Raw genomic sequence first — 25,715 nt, 5'->3', positions numbered from 1 at the left:
CTTTGCCCAGCCTGTATCCCAGGTACTTGACCTTGCCGTAGGCTGCTCTAGACTTCTTGGCGTTAATGTGTAGCCCTGCTTCTCTCAAGGCGTGCATTATGGTTTGTAAGTGGACCAGGTGCTCGGCCCAGGATGTGCTGAATATGACTATGTCATCTAGATATACCGAGCAAAACGCCCTGAAAGGGAGGAGGATCTGGTGCATTAGGCGCTGGAAGGTTGCTGGAGCCCCGTGTAGCCCAAACGGCAACACGTTGAACTCAAATAGTCCCTCATCGGTGGAAAATGCTGTTTTGTGTCTGTCTTCCTCCCGTAGGGGTACTTGCCAGTACCCCTTCGTGAGGTCCAGCGTGGTTATAAACCGGGCTTCCCCTATGCGTGCGATCAACTCATCCACCCGTGGTATGGGGAAGGCATCAAAGGAGGAAATCGAGTTGAGGGCTCTAAAATCCATACAAAACCGGGTGGACCCGTCAGGTTTTGGGATCATGACTATCGGGGATGACCAACTGCTGCGAGAGGGTCTAATTACCCCTAATTTTAACATTTCCTGGATTTCCCTCCTACTGTTTCCCGTCTAGCTGCGGGAATCCTATATGGCCTTAACCGAACTATCTTTCCTGGCTCAGTCTCGATCTTATGCTCGATCAGGGAGGTACACCCCGGTTGATCGGAAAATATATCTGCAAAGGGCCTCAGTGTAGCCTCAAGCTCTTGCTTCATGAGTGGACTGAGATCGTCGTTTATCGGTAAGGACTCCAGCGTCGTAGTCTCGGAGGGAGACGGAAGCCCGAACTGGATGGATCGGGGTGGGGGTCCTAACCATTTTTTCAGTAAATTGATATGAAAACACTGTTTCCTAGCTGGGGAGATTTGAAGCCGGTATGTAGTGTTCCCTATCACCTGGATGACTGGATAAGGGCCCTTCCACTCCCTCTGGAATTTATGGGCTGTTGAGGGTAGAAGGACTAAGGCCCATTCTCCTACTCTTAGAGTTCTCCATCTTTTTCCTTTGTCATATGTTTTCTTTTGACGTAACTGGCTACGTTCTAAGTTGGAGTAGGCCAGGTCTCTTAGTTTCCCTATTTTACTTCGCAACTGTTGCGTATATTCGAGTAGTGACCTGGAATCCTCTTTCTCCTAATTTTCCCAAGCGTCCCTTGTTATTTCCAACAAAGAACGCGGTTGCCGGCCATATAGCAGCTCAAAAGCTGAGTAGCCGGTGGAGCTTTGGACCTGGGCTCGCAGTACGTATAAGGCCAAGGGGAGTAGTCGATCCCAGTCTTGACTCTCTAGGGTCAACATTTTCCTAAGGGTGGTCTTAAGAGAGCGGTTATAGCGCTCCACCAAGCCGTCTGTCTGTGGATGGTATGCAGACGTGCGTATCTGTTGTATATTTAGCATCTGCGTGACCTCTTTCATAAGTTTGGATACGAAGGGGGTTCCTTGGTCTGTTATAATCTCTTTTGGGAACCCCACTTGTGAAAATAGTTCCAGGAATCTTTCAGCTATGTTTTTGGCTGTGGGCGCTCTTAGGGCAAAGGCTTCCAGGAAACGGGTGGCATAGTCCACCAATACTAGAGCGTAGGTGTTCCCTTTGGATGTACGTGGTAGGGGACCAATGATGTCCATACCCACCCTCTCAAATGGCTTTCCTATGATGGGCATAGGCTGAAGGGGAACAGACGGGGTCTCTGCATGTTTTTTCTCTGGCAGACCTCGCACGTCCTGCAATAAGCTGTTGCTTCTGTATAGACACCTGGCCAAAAAAAACACTTGAGGATGTTTTGTAGGGTTTTTTCTGCTCCTATATGGCCCGCTGTTAAATGGAAATGGGCGTAATACAGTATTTGCTCACGGAACTCTTTGGGAACTAGCAGCTGTTTGGGATCCCTTTCGTTCCCTTCCCTATAAAGGAGGTCGTTTACAATGCTGAACCTAGGGTATGGTGCATTGGGGTTTCCCTGATTCACATGAGCCGCTTCCCAAGCGTTCAACAATGTCGCGTCATTGGCTTGGGCGAAACTGAAATTCCGATATAGTACCCATGGTTCTACCACTATCAGGTTGGGGTGGGTGGTAGGATGTCTCTTCCCTTGGGCCTGAGCTTTATCCATAAAACAGGCCATGAAATCGGGATTATCCAACCCCAGTATCAGGTCTTCCGGTAACGCTTAAACTGCCCCCACTTGTACTACACAAGGCTTCCTACCTTCTGGTTGTATCGTGACCCTGGCTACCTCATATGGCTTTACATCCCAGTGGACACACCTTATGAAGACCCGAGACCCAGGAATGATTTGGTGGGAAAAAGTTAATGACTTTTGTATAACAGACTGGCGACAGCCCGAATCCAGCAAGGCTCTAACCCATCGTTGATTAACTAAAACCCTTACGTAAAATGAGGGACCCATCTCTGCCGTATACATGACTGCTTTCGGGGCATAGCCCACTTCCATGGGCTCCTCCTTGTTTTTTTCTTGGGCACATCCTGGCGATATGGCCCCATTCTCCGCAGTCAAAACACTGTGGACCCCGCATTGCCGGGTACTCGACTTTAAAGGGTCTTGGTTTAGGGGGTTCAGGTACGGGTTTTACTTTTTTTCCTGTTTCACAGCCGCCGTCTGTAGTCTTGCCTTTTCCCCTTCCCAGGGACAGGTCTTTGGCTGTGCCCTTGAATAGGTGGAGGCCATATCAATAGCTTGTGCGGGGGTAAGACCCGCATGTTGCCGTAGCCACCTTGAAGTCCCATAGGGTAGGGCCTCCATAAACTGTTCAAGGTATATGCAGTCCATTATTTCTTCCTTAGTTTTCCCTTGCGGTTTGATCCATTTATCAGCTGCGTTCTTGAGACGGAAGTATAGGGTCTTTGGGTTTTCGCCAGGCAGACCCTTCTCTTTGCGGAATCTGACTCGGTAGGATTCTGAGTCCATGCCAAGATGATCAAGTAGTATTTCTCTTATTTGGTGATAAGGGGTAGTGCCTGTGGGGTTTGCGACCTGGTAGGCTGCCTGGGCCTCGCCTGACAAGAGGGGTGCTAGAAAGAAAGGCCACTTTTCCTCTGGCCATCCACAGGCCCTGGCCGCCCTTTCGAAGTTGGTTAAGAATGCGTCTGGGTCGTCTCCTGTATTATATTTTTGTAAAGACACTCCGGAGGGATGGGGTACGGGTGCCCTTCGCTCTATAGTCTGTCCAGCCCCTGTCTCTTTCATCGCTTTCTGTAGCCCCTCCATCTGAGCCGTCATGGCTGCTTGGAACGCTTCCCTGTCGGCCTGCGCTGACGTCATCTGGCGTTCCACGCCCCACTCGAGTTTCTCTTGACCCTTTATAATATGTTGGATTAATTGATCCATCTCTATGACCGGGATGGATGGGTCAGATCCCACTTCTGACACCAGTTGTGGCGATACAGAAGGAGGGACACTAAGACTTGAGCGTGGAAGTGATGCTTTTATTTTAATAAATGTTTTCTTTCTCCTCTGAGTGAGTCTTTACCTGGCTAAGGCCGCCGGATCCAAGGTGTCAGCTATGTTGATAGTCCTCCCAGGGCTTGCACGTCTTCGCTCCCTGGCGACACGGTTGTCGTCTCTCGTGGGTGTTCCAGCGCCACATGCGGGGAGAAAGAACACTCTCTTAGTTTGGCGTTCTAGGTTAGAGCTTTCCCAGGTGGTAACAGGGCAGTGAGGACACCGGTGAGTTTGTACATGTGTGCTATGCAGTTTCTGTGGACGTTGGTAGTGAGGGCGTACTGTGAGGAAAGGTCGTGGAGGTAAGCGGTATGGTGCAGGGAGGGAGGAATGGAGGGAAGGGCAGGGAAACGTCAAGGAAAGAAAGGGCAAGGGAATCTATACAATAGTTACACGGAAGCGTCCCGCCTCCCCAGCCACCCTGCCACACGGTGACGCACCTGGGAGAGCCACACTCCTCCACGAGCGTGGCTGGGCGCTGCGTGATAACGTTGGCCTCCTGGCTCTGCTTCTCGCTCTTCCTTGCTTTCTCCGGTCTTCCTCCCGCAAACTCGATCTCCGCTCTTCTCCTCCTCGGTGTCGGGACACACCTCTCTTCCGTCCTCCTCTCCTCTTAGCGGCGCGATTGGGTGTACGTCATCCAGAGGTTTGTCGACTTCCGTCATCCGGATTGGCTGGCACAATAGTGACTCTGCTGGGGGGCGTTCCTCTGCATCTGAGACGGCCCCGTAAAAGGTACAGGCCTCTCCTGTTGTCTCGGATTGCGTCCACCAGCTGTTCGACTCCGTCTCCAATCGATCCTGAGACGGTGAAAGAGAGGTAGGACGTAAGGCATAGTTCCACCACTCGTGCACTGGGGTAGTGTCTGATACCCGGTCCGCCTCCTCCCCGCTACAATCTGAATATATGAAAAAAAGAAAAATTAGCAATGGAGCCCTTTCTCAAAGCTGCAGGGTGTTTGCTGGCTGGAGCCTCAAGCATCTCTGTTTCTGTAGTTTCTTTTTGTCAATACAAAGAATGTACCTATGTTATATCCCTGAAGACAAGCTTTACCAATGCAGGGGGCTACCTTATATTCTGATAGGAGCACCTCCACAGGTTGATAGAGTGAAGAGGGTGGTAAAAGCAGATTTAAGCAAGAACTTTATGTACCACTATCCGGGTAATTAGGTCTTGCAGGATGTCTCCCATGAAAGACCTTGATATGCATTTGACAATACCATGCATCTGCTATATGAGCTGGAATTCTCAGAACAATAACGCAAAATGTAATCTGACTCACACAAACAAAATGTAAGCGGTAATGCTGACCTCATTGAGGAAGGCTTTTCTGCTTCCAGGAAACATTTGGTACATCAAAATGAATGCTCCTCTTATTGAGCCAGAAAATACTTTTCTAGCTATACTGTTTCAAAGACTACTAGAACTAATGTGTTTCCTACACTCTACTGGTATCTTAGTAAAGACTAGGTGTGAGGTGTCTTTACAGTGTATTTTGGGGAAGCAGTGGTCACAGCAGCTTGACCAACTAATGAATTTGCTCTTGGTGACCAGGTCAGCATACCATGAGCTAGTTTGGGCGACCACCATCTACAGGGCCAATATTTTTCTCTAGCAGAGTGTCAGGCATATTTAGTGAGGGTTGTATTGTCATTGATAATCTGTGGATCTTGCATTGAAATAATAGAGCGAAAGTCTAAAATGGGTACCGCCTGTTTCTAACTCCAAGGTCAGAATCCCTTGTCTGACCCCAAGATGGCTGCCACAGTTTTCCCTACCACCGGACTCTGACCAGACCTTGAACACATCCCCCATCGGCCTAAAAGGCAGCCCCAGCTCCTTCTCTGGTTTGTTTTTACTCCCTCCCCCCACCTCCTTCTGTTACCTCTATCCCCTAGTGGGGACATGCTCTTCCACTACTTGACTCTGTTACTGTAGCCTATGTATGTATTTAAAACAGTTTTTCCCGACTGTTGAGACCTGAGAAACATGGCTGATGCCCAGTGGAGTTGCTAGAAAACTAATGAGGAGAGAGGCCCTGGTTTCCCCCTCGACTGTCATCTACCCAGATGGACATTGGACACAGTTTTTCATCGTCTCCCTGCTATGGCTCCTTCTCCCCTCCTTTCCTATAAATTCTCTCAACCTCGTTGTTTGTGTACTGTACTTCACTACGCTATTGTAACTGATGCAACTTGTAACGCAATGTTCCTCTGGAATAGCGCTCTGATACCTCCAGGTCTAGCCAGCACTATATATACCTTTTTAGATGTACCTTGTAATGCAACGATCCTCTGGTTAAGCGCTCTGATACCTCCGGGTCTAGCCAGCGCTATATAAACTTCTCAAATCAAATAAACTCAAAACTGGTTTTCCTGAACGCTGAGACCTGAGCAACATGGCTGATGCCCGGTGTATGTATGTATGTATGTATAGGCATTTATATAGCGCACTACTTACCCGGAGGGTCCCAAGGCGCTTCGACCGCTGCGAAACACTTCCTGGCTTCCCTGAGAGATGGTCCCTTAATGAGTATCTCCAGGGTGAGACCAGGCATCCCCGGCGGTCTGGTGGGGCCGTTAGTGAAGATGAGGCAAGCTAATGCCCAGAGTTGCCGAGTGTGAACGCTGATCAGAGTGGGCACCGAGGCGAGAGAATTATCGAGTCCGCTGACCCTGGTCCAGAAACCTGCCGCGCCGGGAATCGAATCCTGGTCCCGGGCCGTCCTCTGCTCTCGGGTCTGCCGCCTCTAACCAGTGAGCCACACTACTTCACACTACTTCACCGGTGGAGCTGCTAGACAGCTAATGAGGAGATTGGACCTGGTTTCCCCCTTGACCATCATCTACTCAGCCTGACATTGGGCACAGTTCCTCCTCGTCTCCCCTCTATTACTCCTTCCTCCCCTCCCTCCTACGAATTCTTGCAACATTGTTTATGTGCACTGTACCTTAATATGCTCTTGTAACTGATGTAACTTTAAACGCAAGGATCCTAAATTTAAAGCGCTCTGATACCCTCTTGGTTCAAGTTCACGCTATATAAAACTTTATAAATAAATAAATAAATAAATAAATAGAAGGTGATCTACCAGAGGAATGGTAGCAAGAAGCAGCTCTATGTTAATTTGTTGGCACTCAGAACAATCAGATTGACCTTGGCATCTTTCCTTGCTGAAGTGCAGATCAGATCAGAGAGGTAAAGATCTTGGAGATGACATTGCTGTGATCCTTCAACAACAATCAAGAAGAACTTTAACATCTTCGTGAAGGCGTGATGTTAACTAATCATCTTTCTTTCCGAAATTGCATCTTCCCCAAATCTCTAAAATAGGTCTAAGAGCTCCTTTACCAAAAACACTGGAGGCACATCCAAAGAAAAGTAACAAAGATCATCTTTTCTCAAACCTACCTTGGATTGATAAAATGACTGAAAATGTGTTTCAAATAAGCTCATCTATTTGACTGAAATCAAGAAACTACTAGCACATTACCAATCTGGGGCCGTATTATGCATTGTTATTGTTTGCGTCCGGCGCACCTTTTAAAAGGTGCGCTGGGCGCAAACAATCACAATGCGCCCGATTATGATGTATGCGCATCCCCCAGGGCAGCCGTGAACTCGCGCTGACCCCAGGGCAGCGCATTCATGTGAAAACACAGAGCACCTGCTTGCACTTTTACAGGGTAATAGAGATCCCCTTGCAGGTGGGTGCAGTCAGTGACTGCACCTGCCTGTAAGGGGATGTCTGGGGGATCCATGGGACCCCTTTTACCCCCTGCAGAGGGCTGCTCTCAGGAGGCACACTGACAGTGTGCCACCTTTTAAATGCCAGAAACCGGTCCCCGGTAGCTTGTCTCCTTTCTGGTGAAGAATTGGCTTGGTAGTTTAGTCTGCCCTGTTCCCATGATGCACTGGGCCAGGGACAGACTGATTTGCATATAGCCAGGTTCTGAGCTGGGATGGTGCAGTGAGATAAATAACGGTGATGGATCAAGCCCTGATCTTTGGACTGGGTAAGAGTGGTCTGTTTAACTCAGACACTCTGTTCATCACCAACCCCTTTTCTGAATCGCCTTTTAAATGGCGCACTGCAAGTGCGCCTCCAGAGGGCTCCTTTGATTCTGCGCCCGCTTCTGTAATATGGCGGGGCGCAGAGTCAAAGGAATTCCCTAATTTGCATAGGGCACGCCCCTATGCAAATGAGGGAACACCCTCTGAAGGTAGCGTTGGCGCTGTAAGTGCGCCAGCATTCTCGGTATTATAGAAGGGGACACACAAGCATCTGCGCCCCCTTCTATAATACAAAAGTGCCCCGGGGGCAAACAAAGTGGGCGCAAACGCCCGTTGCGCCCCTGGGACACTTATTGTAAGACGGCCCCTGGTTGCCACAAAGGATCTAACACCAAAACTGCACCATGAAATACTTGGTGATATATTGGATAAAAGCGACACCTGTCGCCTTACACTTCTGAACCTCTCTGTGGCCTTTGATATAATTGCTCATGAAATTATAGACACACACATGGGTTTCCGGGACAATGTTTCAGGTTGTCTCTCCCCTTTCCAAATGAATTGTTAACAGATTGTTAGAATAGGAAACGTCCTCTGACCCAGCCATGGTAACATGCAGTCTCCCACTGGGGTCTACCTAGCACCCACATTGTTCAACTTGTACATGGAGCATTGTGTGTCCTGATGGAAGAGCCCAGAATCTCCATCCACAATTTGCAGGTGATACTCAAATTTACTTGGAAGTTGTCCCAACTGATTGATATCGACTTACTAAGATCCTGGCTTGAGAAGCTACAGAACTAGGTGGCTGCTAACATTCTTAGCCTTCGCCTGGAAAAGACTGAAATTCTTTTATTCTGCACGTCAAATCATACTTCAACATAGCATAGCTCTCCAAACTCTTTTTTTTTGTTGAGAAGAGAAAGTCACAGAAAATAAAGCACTATGATCAGAACCACTGAGATGTTATACATTAACTTGAAGAATGGCAACTAATCATACACAGCGAAGAGGCGACACAAAAGGGAGGGGAGAGAATCCAATTAATACATTTTTCTAAGACTTCACATCTGACACTGGAATGTGAATACAAATGTACACTATAGATTCTCTATATTAAGGGGCAGGTGTGCTAAAGTGCTATTGAAAGAAGAGGAGAGAATAAATACATCAATAAGTGAATACATTATTTTTCCTTTTTGAATTGAGTTCACAGGATTGCATGAGTTATCCTAAGTTCATGGCTCTCCAAACTCAAAGGAAATGGATTTGGCCTAAGTCTTTAAGCTTCTTTATGAATCAACATGTCAGTGTAAATGACCATGGGTCATATGTATCATTCCAAATTGCGATTGCAAACGCCGAAATTCGCAGAATTTCGGCATTTGCAATCGCAATTTGGCTCAGTGGCATATATGACAGAAAAACTGCCTCTCAAAATAAGGAATCGCAAAATTTGCGATTCCTTATTTTGAGATTGCATTTAAGGAAACGCAAATTGCGATTCCTTAAATGTAATGTAAGAAGCACAATAAAAGTGCAATTTGGCCTTAAGGAATCTCAAATTACCACCAACTTCAAGTTGGTGGTAATTTGCGATTTCTTTGAAAAATGCACTTTTTTGCATTTTTCAAAGTGACATGTGCCATGTTCTCTCACTCTTACAACAGCATTGATTCGGTTCCCAAAAATCCAACTCTCAGCCCTCAAAGCCAGGCTGTATTCCAGTGCAGGACTACTGGTCAAGGAGTAAAAGTGTAATCACATCTACCTGGTGATGATACTGGTTTCCAATTGACGCCTGAATGAGGGTCCAATGAAAATGCATGATCTTCAAGGCAATTGATTGTAAACATCCACCATACCTTGCTTCTTCTCTGAAGATCTCGATTGATAAAGAACAATCGGAGAAGTGAAGATAATTGAAAATCGGACAAAGAAAGCTTCCTCTTTCACAGGGGTGACTCCAGCCCTGTGGCACTCCCTTCCTTCAGTTTAGGAGTAAACACAAATCTGTCCAGTTCAACCACTGCCTTGACAACTATTTATAAGACTCCTTACCTTCGGGTCAGGTTTTAATGTTCTTTCTCCCTTGATCCTAAAAATCCCTTTTTAGACATATTTTCCCAGCTCAAACTCCTGTAACCTTCTTTTTAACTTTTTACATCTCCCCTATTTTCCTTGTACCTTTCCATGAAACTGCAGATGTATGTTGCATTGTAGGAAAAAACAATATCACTGTTGTTTTTATTATGCAAAGCACACCAACATCCACGTAAGAGCAGTAAACTTCTTTGTAAACATGTAAAATAGGAATAAGTTATAGGAAAGTATATTTTAATAGAGGCAAATAACACTTCTTTGCCCTATGTCAATATGTAAAGGTTGCTATAGTGCTTAGAAAGGGATCCCAGTCTGTCTTAACACTTTTAAAATAAAGACATAAATAATTAATTATGATCATTGCAAAGCGACATGGTTATCCTTCCTGACAGGAAACGGCAATGTGCAGGTTATTGCTGTCAGCCAACTTAGGATAACGTCACACAGGTGTTATCCACATTAAGACATCATTTGACAACTTTTGAAGATATTGGGATAACCTCTTCACTGTTCTAGAACCTCCTGTGCAAATTCTTGCCATTGCTCGTTTTATCTCCTCATTCTTCTACAATGGAATATCTTTCACTCAGGACAATATCTTTCCTACCTGCGTCTGAAATCAGACTCAAAAGTGACTTCCTCAACTGTGTGTCTTGCCAAGACTAATATATCTAACAATATACTATCCTCACCTCTTACACCGCCTCTCTCCATCGCCCCATATCAACTGAGTAACCCTAAGATGGTGCTTTCAGATACAAACCTGCAGCACTGCTCAACCCGTGGGGGCATATTTACAATTACTGGCGGATCCCTGCAAGTTAGCAGGGATGCACCAGTAATTGTGCGCCATGCCTCCGCCACCCATGATGCGCCGCATTTACAATTCGGCGCACCATGGGGCAAAAACGGCACAGATGCGTCACGCATCTGTGCCGTAAAGGTATCGCATTGCTGGAGTTGCGTCGCATGCGCGACGCAGCTCCAGCAATGCTCTGGGGGGCCCATTCTACTAATGCTGCGTCAAGCCTTGCGCCTGCTTCAAGCAGGCGCAGAGTTTTGACGCAGCATTGGCCTAAAAGTGACTGAGTGAAGTCTTGTAGATTTCACTCAGCCACTTTTAGGAGGCGTTCCTGCGCCGGAAGGCCCCCCACTGCACCAGAACGCCTCCTTAAGGCGCAGGGCTTTACAACGTGACGCATCTCCCAGATGCGTCACGTTGTAAATAGCCCGCACCATGGCACATCTTTTGCGCCGACGCTGCATCACAAAAGTGACGCAGCGGTGGCGCAAAAGAGACGCAAGGGGCTTGTAAATCTGCCCCTTAGTCTTTCTCGTCTTAAAAAAATGCTTACTCGCATGAGTGTTAGCGAGTAAAATATAAAGGGCCAGATTTACAATGATTTTGCATCAGGGTTGCCACACTTTTGTGGTGCAGTCGGATGCAAAAATCATTGTAGAGATTTACTAAGCCACACAAAGCCACATTTCGTGGCTTTGCGCGGTTTATTATATACAAAGCAACGCAATGCAGCGCATAGCACGGCCATGTGTTACTTTGCGTCGGTTAGGTGTTACTTGGGTGGACAATGGGCATCCCCATGCATCGGCTCATGTATTTTGATGCAAACCCAGATTTACAAAGAATTATAAACCTGGGTTCGCACCGAAATTGTGCTCCTACCCTACAGATGTAACTAGGAAAAATATTTGTATTTCTCCTCATTAATTCCTCTTTCCATGGAAGAAACCTCTTTGGATTGTTTTTTGGAAGAAGGAACTTTGTACTGGATTTTAAATGGCAAGTATCCATAATAACAGGGTATATGACATGGTACTGATATTTATGAGAAATCCTGAATACCCTACTTTCTTGGCAATGCAGTTGTCTATCATTTACTGATGGGCTAGGTGAAAAAGTGTCTACTGGTTGCTAAATTCTTCTGTGCTCTGGGATATGATTCTTGTTGATTTTCTGATATGCTTCTCGGTTAATAGCTCAACCATTGAAGCCCCAAGAAATGGAATTAAAACACCTGATTTTAAGACAGTGTTTGTGGTGGTAGGGTGTATGGCTGAGCTGCAGGCTCTTCAACAGACCCAGAGTCTCATTTAGTGGAGGGCAGGCAGGCCATCAGCCTGCTCACCATATTTATGGTCACCCACCATGCAGGCAAGGATATCGGTGCCTACAGTAGAGTCACCATTGTAGCCGTAGTTGGCACCTTGTTTGATGCACGTGATTGACAAAGCTTTTTATTTTTTGAAACAAATCTTTCAAAAAGGGCAATTTATTTTCAGAATTAAAGGGGCATTTTTACCCGGCGTGAGGCCGTTTTGAGCTTTCAACCTACCCAGAACTGCCTATTTGGGAAAATGAGTGACGGTCGCCATGCTTTAATGAGGACAGGGCGAGCAACACTGTGACCTGGGAGCCTAGTTGGGGATGGGCCATCAGGTCAAGGGTTTATGCCAGCAGAGCCAGCTGAGGTACCAACAGTACAAATCTAGCTCTTCCTTCAACTCTAAGTAGACCAGGGAAATCATCAGGTTTGTGAAGCGGGATCACGGCCAATTTATGGTACCAAACTCTAAATTACTTCATTACTGTTTTCTCTGGGTTAAAAATACCAAGAGGGGGGGCGTGGCTTGGAGGGCGAAGATGGCGGTCGCAGCTTAGAGGAGCTCCCGCCGGCCCACACGTTATCCGATCATTATCCTGGCCCCCGAGCCCTGCAAACTGCCCTACCTGTACTGGGAGTGTTCCGGGTGGCACCGAGACCTATCCGGTGTGCCGCCCCGCTTCATCAGCTGCTCCAGTGACCCGCGATTGTCGGCGACGCGGTGCGGCCTACTGTCCACGAGTGGAGCCGGGGCCTCGATTTTCGGGACCCGGGGCCGACGGCCAGTGGTCGGGCCGGTCGGGGGATTCCCCACCCAGCAGCATCGGCGCCGGAGCTCACGAGGACCACTGGGGGTACCTGGAACGTCGGAGGCTACACCTGGGGTGTTCCTGGGACAGCGTGGGGGCACCGCGGCCTGTGCGGACCCCGGGAGACCGGGGCCTCGAGTTTTGCGACCCCGGGCCGGATCGAGTCTGAGAGACTGGGGGTCGCAGAGGTTGGCTCCTAGGGTCGGTGTGGCACCTACTGTGCGCAGTGACCACTGACCACGTCCAGGAGGACCCTGGGGGCTGGGACGCGGACCACACCCGACTGCCCGGTGGCCTTGCATTTTGCTCATACCGTGCGCTCTGAGGCGCGCCTCTCCGGGCCTGTTCCCGGGACTGCTTGGGGCCGGTGAGACGACGGAGGGAGCCCCCCGCTGGGTCCTGCCTCGGATACTGGTGCTCTGGAGTGTCCTTGCAGCTTGCCTGGCCCTGGGGACGCCGGGGCCTCGAGTTTGGTGGGCCTCGGCCGGATGGTATTCTCCCTGGCTCCTGGACCGGGAGGTGGGCTCGGAGCGGCTGGAGAGCTAGAGATTTGCACGCCACGTCGGACTTGGATGGCTGGAGCTGGTGGTGCCTGGAGGGACGAGCCTACTGCCCGGATGGTGCGTGGAGGTCACCCACGGATAGCCCGAGACAAACTGTGAGTGGCCCCCCCCTCCTCCTCCCCTCTGGTGGACCGGCGCTGGGGCGCTGTGACGGGACTTGTGACTTGTGACCCGGGAGGTGTTCGGGGCTAGTCAGTCTGAAGACCCGAGTGTCTGCCCTGCATCTTCTGCTGCTTTGGGACACGAGTTGGGTGTGGGGTGGCCAGGCAGACGACGGGGCTGGACGTCCCCGGTTCTTGAGACCTTCCTCTGCGCGTCCTGGCTCGCAGATCCTGGGTGATGTCCGGACTGAGATCCAGGAAGCCCTAACCTGGTGAAGAAACTATCCTGTTGAACGTTCCCGCTGGGGCTTGCTGCCCGGAGCTGGGCTGCGGTGTCTGTGTTCTGGGGGTGCCCACTGGGGACGGCATTTGAGCCCCGACGGAGTCTCCTTGGCCCCCGAGTGGACGATACTGTTGAATTGCTGTTGACGAGGGGCCCACCGCTTCGGCAGTGAGGCCCTTTTCCTTGCCACCAACCATGACGAGAGGTGGGGGCGGCACTGGGTCCACCAAGCAAGGGACGATTGATAAATTCACAGGGCCCAGTGGAGGCTCCGGGGCATCCGGCGGTGGCCAGACCACAGGCCCTGATAATGCGGCCCTGATGGCCGCCATTACGCAGTCCAGAGACATGCTTGATGCCAAAATTGGGGCGGTTGGCGCCGATGTCATGCTGCTGCGTCAAGATCTCCGCAATGCTGTGGCCCGCATCACCGAAACCGAAACTCGGATTACAGGGGTGGAGGACGATGTGGTGGCTCTGAAAAAGAAAGTGGAGGACATGGCCAGGATCCAAAAGGGGCTAGCGCTCCGTGTCGAGGATGCGGAAGGGAGGGCGCGAAGGAATAATCTGCGCTTTGTGGGTTTTCCAGAGGATTGTGAAAAGGGGTCCATGGATGTATTCTTGACACGCTGGTTGGAGAGCTGGCTTCCCCCGGACGTCTTGTCACGCTGCTTTGTGGTGGAGCGTGCCCATAGGGCCATGGCGCAGAAACCGCCGGCCGGAGAGCGACCACGTCCAGTCATCGCCAAGATCCTTAACTTTCATGACAGGGACGTTATTCTCCGAGAAGCAAGAGCAAAGGAGGACTTGTCGTTCGAGGGTCACAGGATTATGATTTTCCCGGATTATACCAGGCTGGTGCAGCAGCAGCGCCGATCCTTCCAAGATGCGAAAGCCAAGTTACGTGGATTGAAAATTCAATATTCACTGTTGTACCCTGCTCGTCTGCGGGTTGTGTTTCATTCCAAGACCCACTTTTTCGACACCCCGGAGGCGGTGTTTAGCTGGACAGATGAGACAGTCAGGATCCGACCGAATGCCCAGCCGGGCCTACACTCCGGAGCATCGCGTGGGTCGCCGCAAGAGAGGGGCGAATCATCCAACAGGAGCAGGAGACACAGGAAGTCTAGGTCACGGCGACGCTCCCAATCCGGGGGTGGCCAGCTGGATGGTGCACAGTCAGACACTGCTCAGTCTGGGACTGGGACCTGAGAGCCGTGGAGCCCCCCTCTTGTCTCCTAAGCGACATTTCGTTTCTGGCCTTGGCAGATGGCCATTGGGGTAACACTACTGATTGATGGGCGGGTGCATGGTGTGGTGTGGTCTAGGCCATAGCTGGACACAGGAAGGGCGTAATGTCTGTTGTAGTTCTGTCCCGCTGCGCTTAAGCGGTGGTTCACATGTGCTTAATGGGGTTCGGGGTGCTGACCCATGGGCGGCCTACTCCTCTCATGTTCGAAGGGGGGCCCTAAGGGGAGGTACTGTTAGTTGGGGAGTGTGGGGTGAGCTTGCTGTTCTCTTTGGGGATGTTGGGATCCATTGGTATGGGTGGGCCCGGGCCCTGCGTTTTGGTCTCGGGACCACCCATGCCGCGACAGGTACTTCATAGTTCATTGAGGTATAGGGTGGGGGGGAGGTGGGATGTGGGCGGTCGGGGTTGGGACCGCTGAGTTGGGGATTGGGACTGTTTGGGGCTGTGGGACTGTAGAGTTGGGGTTTGTTTTCCTTGGGGTGGGCGGTAGTGTGCATGTGTGTGTCGCAGAAATGTTCCTTATGGCGTGTGGTGGGTGGCGCGGGTGTGGAGGGCTTGTGTGGTGGATCTTCATGGACCATGGCTGAACTGACTCATAGACTCCCTGCAGACTCTATGCGGGTGATTACGTGGAATGTCAGGGGCTTATTAGACAAAATTAAACGCGGGGCTGTGCTACGCTGGGGGAAAAAAGAGGTTGCAGATGTTCTATTGCTACAAGAAACCCACATGATGGGCACAAAGGCTCTGGGCCTACAGAGATTTGGTTATCAACAAGTTTTCCATGCGGGTTTCTCCAGGGGATCCAGGGGTGTGGCCATTTTGATCCACCGTAGAGTGGCGTACACCCATGAGAAGCAGTGGGCTGATCCCCAGGGTCGCTACTTGTTTGTTAAAGGCATGGTGGGCACGGACTCAGTGGTGTTTGGCAGCGTTTACGCCCCTCCCCCCCTCCAATGGGCCCTGGCTGAGAGGTTGTTTGCAGTGTGGGAGGACATTGCCGGGTCGTTGGCTGTGATTGGGGGAGATTGGAACGATGTGATGAATATATGCGTGGATCGCCATAGGCGCCGAGAGGGGATCGAGGTTCAGCCCCCTTCCCCTTCACCCACCAGACTGCGTGCAATGAGTGAGGGTTTGGGCTGGGTAGATGTTTGGCGACATATGCACCCCGCAGCCCGGGAATATACTTATGTCTCAGCTGTGCACGGCTCGTTCTCTAGGCTTGACTGTGTATTTGTGCCTGGGGAATGTTTGTGTAGAGTAAAGGGCGCTGACATCCTGCCTAGGGGCCTGTCCGACCACTCCCCTGTCTCTGTTGATGTGGAACTCACCCGGAAGAGGCAGCCGTTCCGTTGGAGGATGTCCTCTTGGCATCTCCTGCAACCGGAGTATGCTAATCACCTGCGCGAATCCATTGACCACTACTGGCGGGAAAACCTAGTTGGGGATGCCGATGTAGGAACGGTATGGGAAGCCATGAAGCCTACCATACGGGGAATAGATATTGCATGGTGCTCGGCAGCTCGGCGGAAGCGTCAGGAGCAAACTACCGAAGCGGCCGCACGAGTGGCGACCCTGGAACAGGAAAGCCGCGAGGGTGACGATGAAGTCGGGATACGTCTGCTGTTACAGGCACAGCAAACATACGGGTCCCTCCTGATGGATGAAGCCAAACAGGCATGGCTAGCCACCAGAAGTAGGGTGTATCAATGGGGGGACAAGTCGTGTTCCATGCTCCATCGACTGTGCCACCAAACTTTCCAACCCCTCCTGCTGCCAGGCCTTACAAATGGTGAGGGAGAGGTCTTGACCGACCCGCACGAACTGGCGACGAGCTTTGCTACGTACTATTCAACCCAGTACGCCCCGCGCGACCACCTGTCTGACAGTGAGCTGGCTCGCTTTCTCGCAGAGCTGCCACCGGTGCCGTTATCGGATGAGACCAAGACGGCCCTAGAGGCGCCTCTCACAGCAGAGGAGCTGGGTGATGCACTGGGGCAACTCAGCACTGGCAAGGCCCCTGGCCCTAACGGCTACCCGAGTGAATTTTTCAAGAAATTTCATGTACAGCTTGGTTCTCCGTATCGTCGAGCGCTTGAGGTGGCGCGTGAGCGAGGGGTGTTGCCCCCGGACTGGCGCCACGCCGAAATAGTGGTCTTCTTGAAACCGGGCAGACCCCCAGATCGCCATGACTCTTATAGGCCCATCTCGTTGATTAATGTTGAGGCCAAGGTCTTGGCCAAGGCCCTGGCGAACAGGCTCGCTCCGCATATCACGGACTTGGTCCATCCTGACCAGGCAGGCTTCATGCCTCGCAGGGCGACGCGGCATAATATCCGTCGCGCACAGGCGGCGATCGACGCCATTGGGACCTTAGGGGACCAGGCGGCACTGTTACTGGCCGACATTGATAAGGCGTTTGACTCCGTCAGCTGGTCGTTCCTATTTGCCTTGCTGCGCTGTCTCAACCTGGGCCCGGTCTTTCTGTCGTATGTCCGGCTCCTCTATACAGATATCACGGCCTCGGTGCGGGTCGCCGGGGCAGTATCGGGGATGTTCCATATCGGCCGCGGGACCAGACAGGGGTGCCCTCTTTCCCCTTATTTATTTGCACTCGCCATGGAGCCTTTGGCTGCCAGGGTGCGCCAGGACGCGCTGATACGGGGCTTCCAGTGGACTGCCACCCTGTCCGACAAAATCGCACTGTACGCCGATGACGTCCTCTTCTTCCTTACCGACCTGCGGCGCTCAGGCCCGCGTGTCCTAGAGGTTATGCAACTGTTTGGGGAGGCTTCAGGCCTGTTTCTGAACCTCCATAAATCCACGCTGTGGGTGTTGGAAGGGGGCGAGGTGACGGACCCCTCGGCTTCGGGGCTGCGAGTGGCCACGACCGGGCTGAAATACCTGGGCGTGTTTCTCTCAGACTCGGCGGACATTGCATGGGACCGTAATCTCATACCAGTCTGGGAGCGGGTACAGTCAGATGTTAAAACCTGGTCTCGGATGCCCCTATCAATCTTTGGCCGCTCCGCTATATTTAAAATGGTGGCGCTACCGCGCCTATTATACCAATTACAGAACCATCCGTATCCCATCCCGCCTCAGTGGTTTAGGCAGGTCAACTCGGTGCTGGGCCGCTTTCTGTGGGCTGGAGGTGCTGCCAGAGTTGCATTGCGTACTTGTTTTTTGTCCACCTACTGTGGGGGTTTAGCCACTTCAGATTTACTGTCATACTATCAAGCCGCACATCTTCTCATCCTGAATGACTGGTGGTATGGCGATTGTGGAGACCCAGCTTATGCCCTGGAGCGTGCCTTGATGGGTGACAACTCGCTTCACACCATCCTCTATTCACCCAGACTGCGTCGCTCGTTGCCGAGGGTTACGCGACTTGTTTTTGCGGTGTGGCGACAGGCCTTGCGTCGCATGGGCTGGTGGGGCAGACTGACCACGGAGACGCCCCTGTGGCATAATGGTATGCTGCCGGAACTGTCTAAGCTATCGGGCTTCGACGGCTGGGACGCGATTGGTATTTCGCAATTAGGCCATGTGCTGTCCGGCACGACGCTCAAATCTTTCCAGGCCCTTCGTACCGAATTTGATATGCCCCAAACTCAATTCTTTCGATATCTACAACTCCGGCATGCGCTGCTGCCCAGTCTTACCAACCTTGACTCACTCCCTGATTTCAGCCCGATCGAAGCGAAAGTCTTCATGGGTGACCTTGGAGATAGAAAACTTTCGCGCATCTACCAGACTATGGTCATCCATTGCTCCTCCACCCTCCTCCCGCTGAAGGCGGCCTGGGAGGCCGACGTCGGTCAGTTGGATGAGGATGATTGGCGAGAGGCCCTGGAGTCCCCGAGGGGTGCGGCTATTGCGATGCGTTTTCGACTCATACAATTCAAAATTCTCCATAGGGCCTACTATACGCGCGAGCGTCTGTGGAAGGCGGGACTGATTGGGACCCCGGACTGCCTGCGGTGTGGGTCGGAGATAGGTACACTACTCCACACAGTATGGTCGTGCCCCAGACTGATTGGCTTCTGGAGAGGTGTGTGGGGCTGTTTGTCAGAGGTATTGGGCTGGACCCTCCCCCGTACCCACCGTTTGGGCCTGCTGCACATCCTAGAGGGGGTGGGTGGAAATATCTACAAGAGGCACCTGCTCCTCCTGGGGCTGGTGGTGGCCAAAAGGGATCTGGCCCGAGCATGGAAGGATGTGAGGCACCCCCCCTGAGTGCATGGAAGGCTGGCATTGACTTCTGTATGGGTTTGGAACGCCCGATCTTCGAGGCTCGGGGATGCCCCCGTAAACACTTTAAAATATGGAAAAGGTGGGCAGACCACAGGGGCTTGCAACTGGACCCCCCTGCTGAACCGGAGGAAGATCTTTAGCCCCATGTGGCCTGGTGACCCCGCTCCCCCACACCTACACTTGCCGCACTAGGAACTTACGTCGATACTGTATATGCGCACATACCTGGGGTTAGGGTGGGATCCAGGGGAGGGTTCTGGGAGTTGGGTTGATGGGTAGATGAAAAGATAAAGACGGGGTTAATGTTTCCTGTATCCTTGTATTGCATTGATTTCTTGACTGGACGCTTAGTCCTATCTTCATGATTGTCTCGGTATGTTTGGTGGTGCCATCCTGATTGTAGGGGCCACTCTATCACATGTGCTCATCTTTATCAATAAACTTGTTGTGAAAAAAAAATACCAAGAGGGCAAAATCATCTTTTCTGCCCAAAGGTATGACAGATTTTCCTTAATCCAGAATGTACAGCTGTCTACTTTCTTTCCACCATCACATCCATTTTTAACATAGGACAGGGCGCATAGGCTGGATCCAAAGAAGATCTCTACAGAATTACACCTCAGTGCACAGTGGAAACGGCCACTACAACGCGGCCGTTTCCACGAAAACCTTAACCACGCATGCATTACAACGCATGTGTGGTTACAACGAAAGCCTTTACGTTTACTACGAGGTACGTAGTAAAGGCATGTGTGGTAAAGGGTACAATTAAAAAAAGGGGGTTGGGGGGCTTCCCCCCACCCCCAAAAAACCTAACCTGAAGTCGAGATGTGCAGGCAATCAGCGTCGTACAAGAGGAAACGGAAAGAAACTTCCGCTTCCTCTTTACGACGTATGACGTCACCACGGAAAAATACGTGGAGAAGGATAAGCGTGGAAATACTATTCCGTTGTAATGCATACGTGGTAAAGGCATGCGTTACAACGGAGTTCGTTGTAAGAACATACAACCAGTGCACAGACAGCTATTTGTTGCCTTTGGATGAACATCAACTGCAATAATAGTCATTAATATGAATTAACTGGATTGTAACTGTACTAGGATGCGTCAGTGCATACTGTGTAGAGGGAGAACTGCAACAATTACATTTCTGAGAAGGTTGATTCTGCAAGTTGTGTTTCCCTTATTATCAGTCAAAACAGTTTCCTTTCGAGAAGCCAAGCAGTGAACCTAATGAGTATCCTCACCGCTCACTGATTCCCTACCCCGGCAGGAGGCTGAACTGCAAGGCAAAGAATCAACCTGGGGAAATTGGAGGTTAAGGAAGAGAGAGGGGCGAGAAATAGGATTCTCTGATAGGGGTAAGGTCTCAGGCATTTCTCTCATGCATTGCAGTACTTCACTTCAGTGGGAAGCAGGTTTACTCTTTAATAAGGTACAACGGATTAATATGGTACTAAAGTATTGAAAAAACATTCATGATGAAATACTGCTTACCACTCTCGGAATAAAGCAGGCAGCTGACGAATACTGAAAATAAGCCTTTCCAGGATCCGCTAGACGGTGGTAGACTGACAGAAACGACATAAGCAAATACACTGGAAAAGGAGAAAAATCTCCAGAGGGATGAACCAAGGAAGAAAGAAACCAAGGGAACCCACATGAAAAAACAAAGGTGCGGTAAGCCTGGTCGAGCTTCACCAAGAGAGGTCTCTCAATGCAACTATACGACACATACCAGGCAACAAACATATGGCGAGATGGAACTTTGTGGTGAAGCTACCTAAAGTGCCATGGAAGTGTATTGGTTGACTTGGAAGTGGATTCTCACCATGTAGAGCATAGTGGTCAAGTTTCTGATAGAATTTGTTTTTCTTCTATGTCCCTATTGTCCATGCCCTCCAGTGTAACCATCTTCTACCCTTAAGGGTGTTTCAGTACCTGTGTTAAGTGTGACCTCTGACCCAATGCCTTACAGAAATCATCCGTAACGCAAAGCTCTTATTAGTTATCAGACACTGTACTAAATTGAGGAACATCTGTCTTGAAGGTAAATAACAAATTTTATTTTTATATATGCTTTTTATATTTTTATATATACTGCGGCCACATAACTTTTCAATTGACCTATCCCAGAAGCTTACAATGTGTTTTTGTTTTTTTTGCTGCAGACTTACACAAGTTGTTCGAGAAAGCCTTGTCAATTTAGGAAAAGCAATCAGAGGCCTAGTTTTAATGTCTTCTGAACTAGAGGATGTTTTCAACAGTATGATTGTGGGAAAGGTTCCAGCCATGTGGGCATCTAAATCCTATCCGTCGCTGAAACCAATGGGAAGCTACGTGTCAGATCTTCTTACACGACTACAGTTCTTACAGGTACACTTTAAAACTTCTTGCTCCCTTTAAGGTTTAACAACTAAAGTCTGTGGTGTATTTATTCAACCTGTATGCTTATTTTGCTTTACATCTGTGAAAATAATAATACATGTTTATTTGCTTGATTAATAAAAAACCATTGCAAAACATCAACATGAGCATGAATAAAACATGAATCACTCCACAGTCAAAATATCCTAAAACCATTCAAAAATACAAATAGCAATTGACATACCTAGATTTGGAACTCAGCCCAGAAGATGAATAAAGTGCAATTGTGCATTTCTACTGAATAAGTTGCCAAAACGGAACATATCAGTCTAGGGGAGACTCGTCTGCAGCGCGCTCTAAGACCGGTCCAGAGCCAGGCAGTTTAAATGAAAGATGTCGAAATCATAACAAAAAACCTTACAGTACAAAAGTTAGTTAATACATTTAAGTGCTTTCCTGCCTAGCAGGCTCCTAATTCAATCACACAGACAGTGCTAGACAAATGTAGCATTCTCATCTTTTAGTCAATGGAGTCATGATCAGCTTGTTATATATTCCATTACAAGGCTGTACAATATGAGGTCAACCAAAAACACCTAACGTTGAAAAAGCGAGAAGACGTTTTAGTATCAGGTGCCTTACTACAGAACGCGCCCCCGGGGCACAACGGGCATGTGCGCCTGCTTTGCAGCCCCCCAGGGCACGTTGGTATCACAGAAGTGGCCGCAGGCTTGTGTGGCCCCTTCTGTAATACTGAATTCATGCACATGTAGCGCCAGCACTTTCTCGAGAGGGCTTTGACTCATTTGCTTGGGGGCGTGGCCCAATGCTAAAAAGGGAATCCCTCGGCCTCTGCAGCCGCCCCGTATTATTAACGCAGGCGCGGTGGCAAAGAAGCTGTCAGGAGGTGCACTGTTAGTGGAGTGGGGGTAAAGGTTTCCTATGGACAGCCCAGACATCCCCTTGCTGACAGGTGCAGTCACACAATGCACCCACCTGCAAGGGGATCTTAAACCCCTCGTTAAAGTGCAGGCGGGTGTCCTCCTGCACAGAGAAACACAGAGCAGCTTTTAAACAGCCATTCCTTATTCCTCTTGAATGCACTGTCCTTGGGGAAGTGCAAGTTTGTGGCTGACCTGAGGGAAGCGCATCCTACATGGTAGGCACACTTCTCCTGTTTGCACCCGGCGCACCTGCTTAAAGGTGGGCCGGGGCACAAACAGTACAGTGCGCCCTATCTATAATAGGGCCACAGGTGAATAAGCATAAAAAGTGACACTGTGTGCAAGAGTCGGTCACAATAGAAGTAAAGTGCTTTTGTGCTTAAACATCTTCCTAAACAGTCAGACCAACAGTTCGAAACAATACACCGCACTGGCCCTTTAGTTTGTTGTTTCTGGGATCATGTGTGGTTGATTTGTGTCTTTAGCTTTAGCTTCCATATCAAAATGCAGGGCAGGAGCTTCTTCTCCACCCTCACAATGTACTCTACCACCAAGCATTTCCGCGGGAACGGTCACTCGGGTTGAAACAACAGCTTCTCTACATGATCTGATTCCCGCTTTATTAAATTTCCAACGTAGGATTGCTGGGTGGTCCTCTAAAATGGCCTTGCACAGGAACATCACATGGACCTTGTCTTCAGGCCCGTGTCCTCACTGTCTACAGGTGCCCTGGCCTTTATATCTGCACCACGGTGGAGCATGAGCCAATGATGGAAGGACTCCCAGCCTAAATTTCCAGAACTTTTTCATGTTTAAGTTATTATAGAGTTCACATACATAAGGCTGGGGCCTGAGTTCTGTGTACTTATTGAGGGTTAACCAACCATGTCTGCGTCTGGCCAGGGCGGATTTATCCTCCAGAAGTGACATTTTGATGCTTGACTTTGTTATTCTTTTTGAACTCGTTGTTGCCCATTGGTAGGTCTGGTAGATTCTGCAACGGTTTCATTGTCTTCAACTGCTTCACAGCATCTGGAGCTGCGTTTTGACTCCACATGCTTTTAAGCGTTGATTACGTACTTCAATTATGGCACACATGAGCAGTTTGCTCGGACCACGGCAAACTCTCTGGGAGAGCACCGTCGACCTTTGGATTATTTCTTCCCTATCTCGTCGCCATTTGTAGTGCCTTCCCAGCCTAGGTATCCCTCAATGACTACGCCACACACAGTGCTTAGTAGTACACATCTTTATTCTTTTGCGTGTAACTGCTAACTCAACATTTTAAATCAGCCTTTATTGCATTCCCCTCTAACACCTACGTCACAGCTCTACGGAGTACATCAGGAGCAAAATGGGTTCCGTCATTGCAAACTAGCAAGACGCTACACCTGCTACTCATCTTTGCCCATCCACTGGATGCCTTGAGCTTGGTGAACAAGTAGGTGATTTTAGTGTCATTGTACATTTTCAGTTGGATGGCTTAGGAGAAGGGGAATTTGATTGATCTATCCATGATCTTCCTGCATCTCCACCTTTCATTTCTGCCCCATATTGTTTAGTGAAGCTGCAGTTGAATGATGGACCACACTAGGTCATTACAGATCAAGTTGCCGATAGTCAGCAGTCACTAAGCTTATTGGGAAACAGAGTATTCCAAGCAAGGCACGAGGCCTGATGGCAACTATACTGTTGGTACTAAGCAGCCATTAAAGCAGCCGTCAGCTAGAAGGAGCAGTGGTCACATCAGCCCTGGCATTGCTTGTAGATACATGCACATTCACACAGGTGCAGATGCTGCTTAGCCTCAGTGCATGTGCAAATCTGTACAAGCTACAGGTGTAATACTGAGGAAGATATTGTTGGTCTGTTTTTTCTGGCCAGGATCCGACCCCCCACAACAAACAGACAGGGATGTCAAGATGGTGCAGCTTTACATTAATGGGCTGTAACAGGGAAGGAGGCAACAGCCGCTGGGCAGATACCTTACAGAAAGTTTGTTTGCAGGGATGGGATGTTGAGTGTTGAGTCTGTGTGTGCTGCTGTTTGTATGTGATTGCACCTATACATGCATTTGTGTGTCTGGTGGCTGCCAATGTCTGGCATTCTTGGCATTGGCCTAGTCTTCGCCTTTATTCAACTAATATATGACGTTACAACTCAAAAAATTTCAATGCATGCCTTTAAAACGCGTTTTTTATAACGCAACTACCATTACATCTCATGATTTTACAAGGTATGCCATTATAACGCATTTTTAAAAACTTCCATTACAACGCATACCATGACAACGTATACCATTACAATGCATAATACTTTTAGGGCAACAGTGAGCTAAGTGTTGGATAGTGTAGGGGTAAAAATTACTATTCCCATGTACCCTAAAACCCATACCCAACCTAAAACAAAAAACTCTCCATTACTTACCTTATAATGTGTTGTAATGGCATGAGTTGTAATGGTATGCGTTATAATGGGATGCGTTATAATGGGATGCGTTGTATGGCACGCGTTGTAATGACATGCGATATAAAGGCAGTGGCGTTGTAACAGCTGCGTTGTAAAGGTAGTGTGTTGTAATGACTGTGCTGTAATGGTTGTTTCTCTTATTCAACATGTAAGGCATAGTCTGGGCCTCATCTTGTCTCTGGAATAAGGGGAATTCTTCTTGGTATGTATTGGGCGCCCTGGGCATTATGATGGCTTAAGCACAAAGTACATTCCTTGGCATATTTTTGGCATTCTAGCCATTTTCTGGCCCTAGCATAAGGGGGCCTTCTTGGGATATTATGGACATTCAAGGCACTATTATGGCTTGGCTATTGGGAATCTCTCCTTGCCATACTATGACTGTATCTTACCTACCCCAGGTGTTTTATGAGCAGTAGTGCATGTGAGTACCTAAGTAAAATATCTCCCTGGTATTTCGTGCGCAAGCTTTTGGATTTACTAAACATGTACATTTAACTAATTTGGAAATTGAGTGCTGAACCGCTATCTTGTATAAACAGAAAGGGATTCAAAAGTTATTTTGAAGAACATGACAAGATTATATGGAAATGAGTTTATTTACTAAAAATTACACTTTGGTAATTGGGAAAAACTGTGTATCATCAGAAAATGTTAAACCGATGTTTGCGGATGAAAAAGTTGCTTTCCATAATATATCTAATGCTTTTGAATAATAATTTATTTCAAGGTGGGAGAAACTTAAAACAAATCTCATTTATTTCCTCGGTGCTATATGGACATGGAAACATATGATGGTCTATATTTATCAGCTCTTCATCGTTAATGCTATCTAAGTCCAGAACCTGTAAGAGTGGTGGAACCTTCTCATTAGGGGTAGCAAGCACTATGTAAATGCAAACCCTTCCCTCTTCTATCCCTCCACTATCCTTTTCAATACAAATAACAAACATGCATGT

General features: G+C 49.1%; 1 protein-coding gene across 1 annotated transcript in view; it reads left to right on the top strand.

Annotated features, from left to right (window-relative positions):
* The window catches only part of DNAH3 (dynein axonemal heavy chain 3), a 614,138-nt gene that overhangs the window by 569,603 nt on the left and 18,820 nt on the right, over window positions 1-25,715 (top strand). Inside the window, exon 59 of the mRNA XM_086940811.1 lies at window positions 21,148-21,352. Within this exon, the coding sequence (XP_086796937.1) occupies window positions 21,148-21,352 (205 nt within the window). The remainder of the gene's footprint in view (window positions 1-21,147; window positions 21,353-25,715) is intronic.

Source organism: Lissotriton vulgaris, chromosome 10 (genome assembly GCF_964263255.1).
Source record: "Lissotriton vulgaris chromosome 10, aLisVul1.2, whole genome shotgun sequence".
In the NCBI taxonomy this organism is placed as follows: Eukaryota; Metazoa; Chordata; class Amphibia; order Caudata; family Salamandridae; genus Lissotriton; species Lissotriton vulgaris.
The sequence above is the reverse complement of the archived record's forward strand: the minus strand, read 5'-3'. Positions and strand labels throughout refer to the sequence as shown.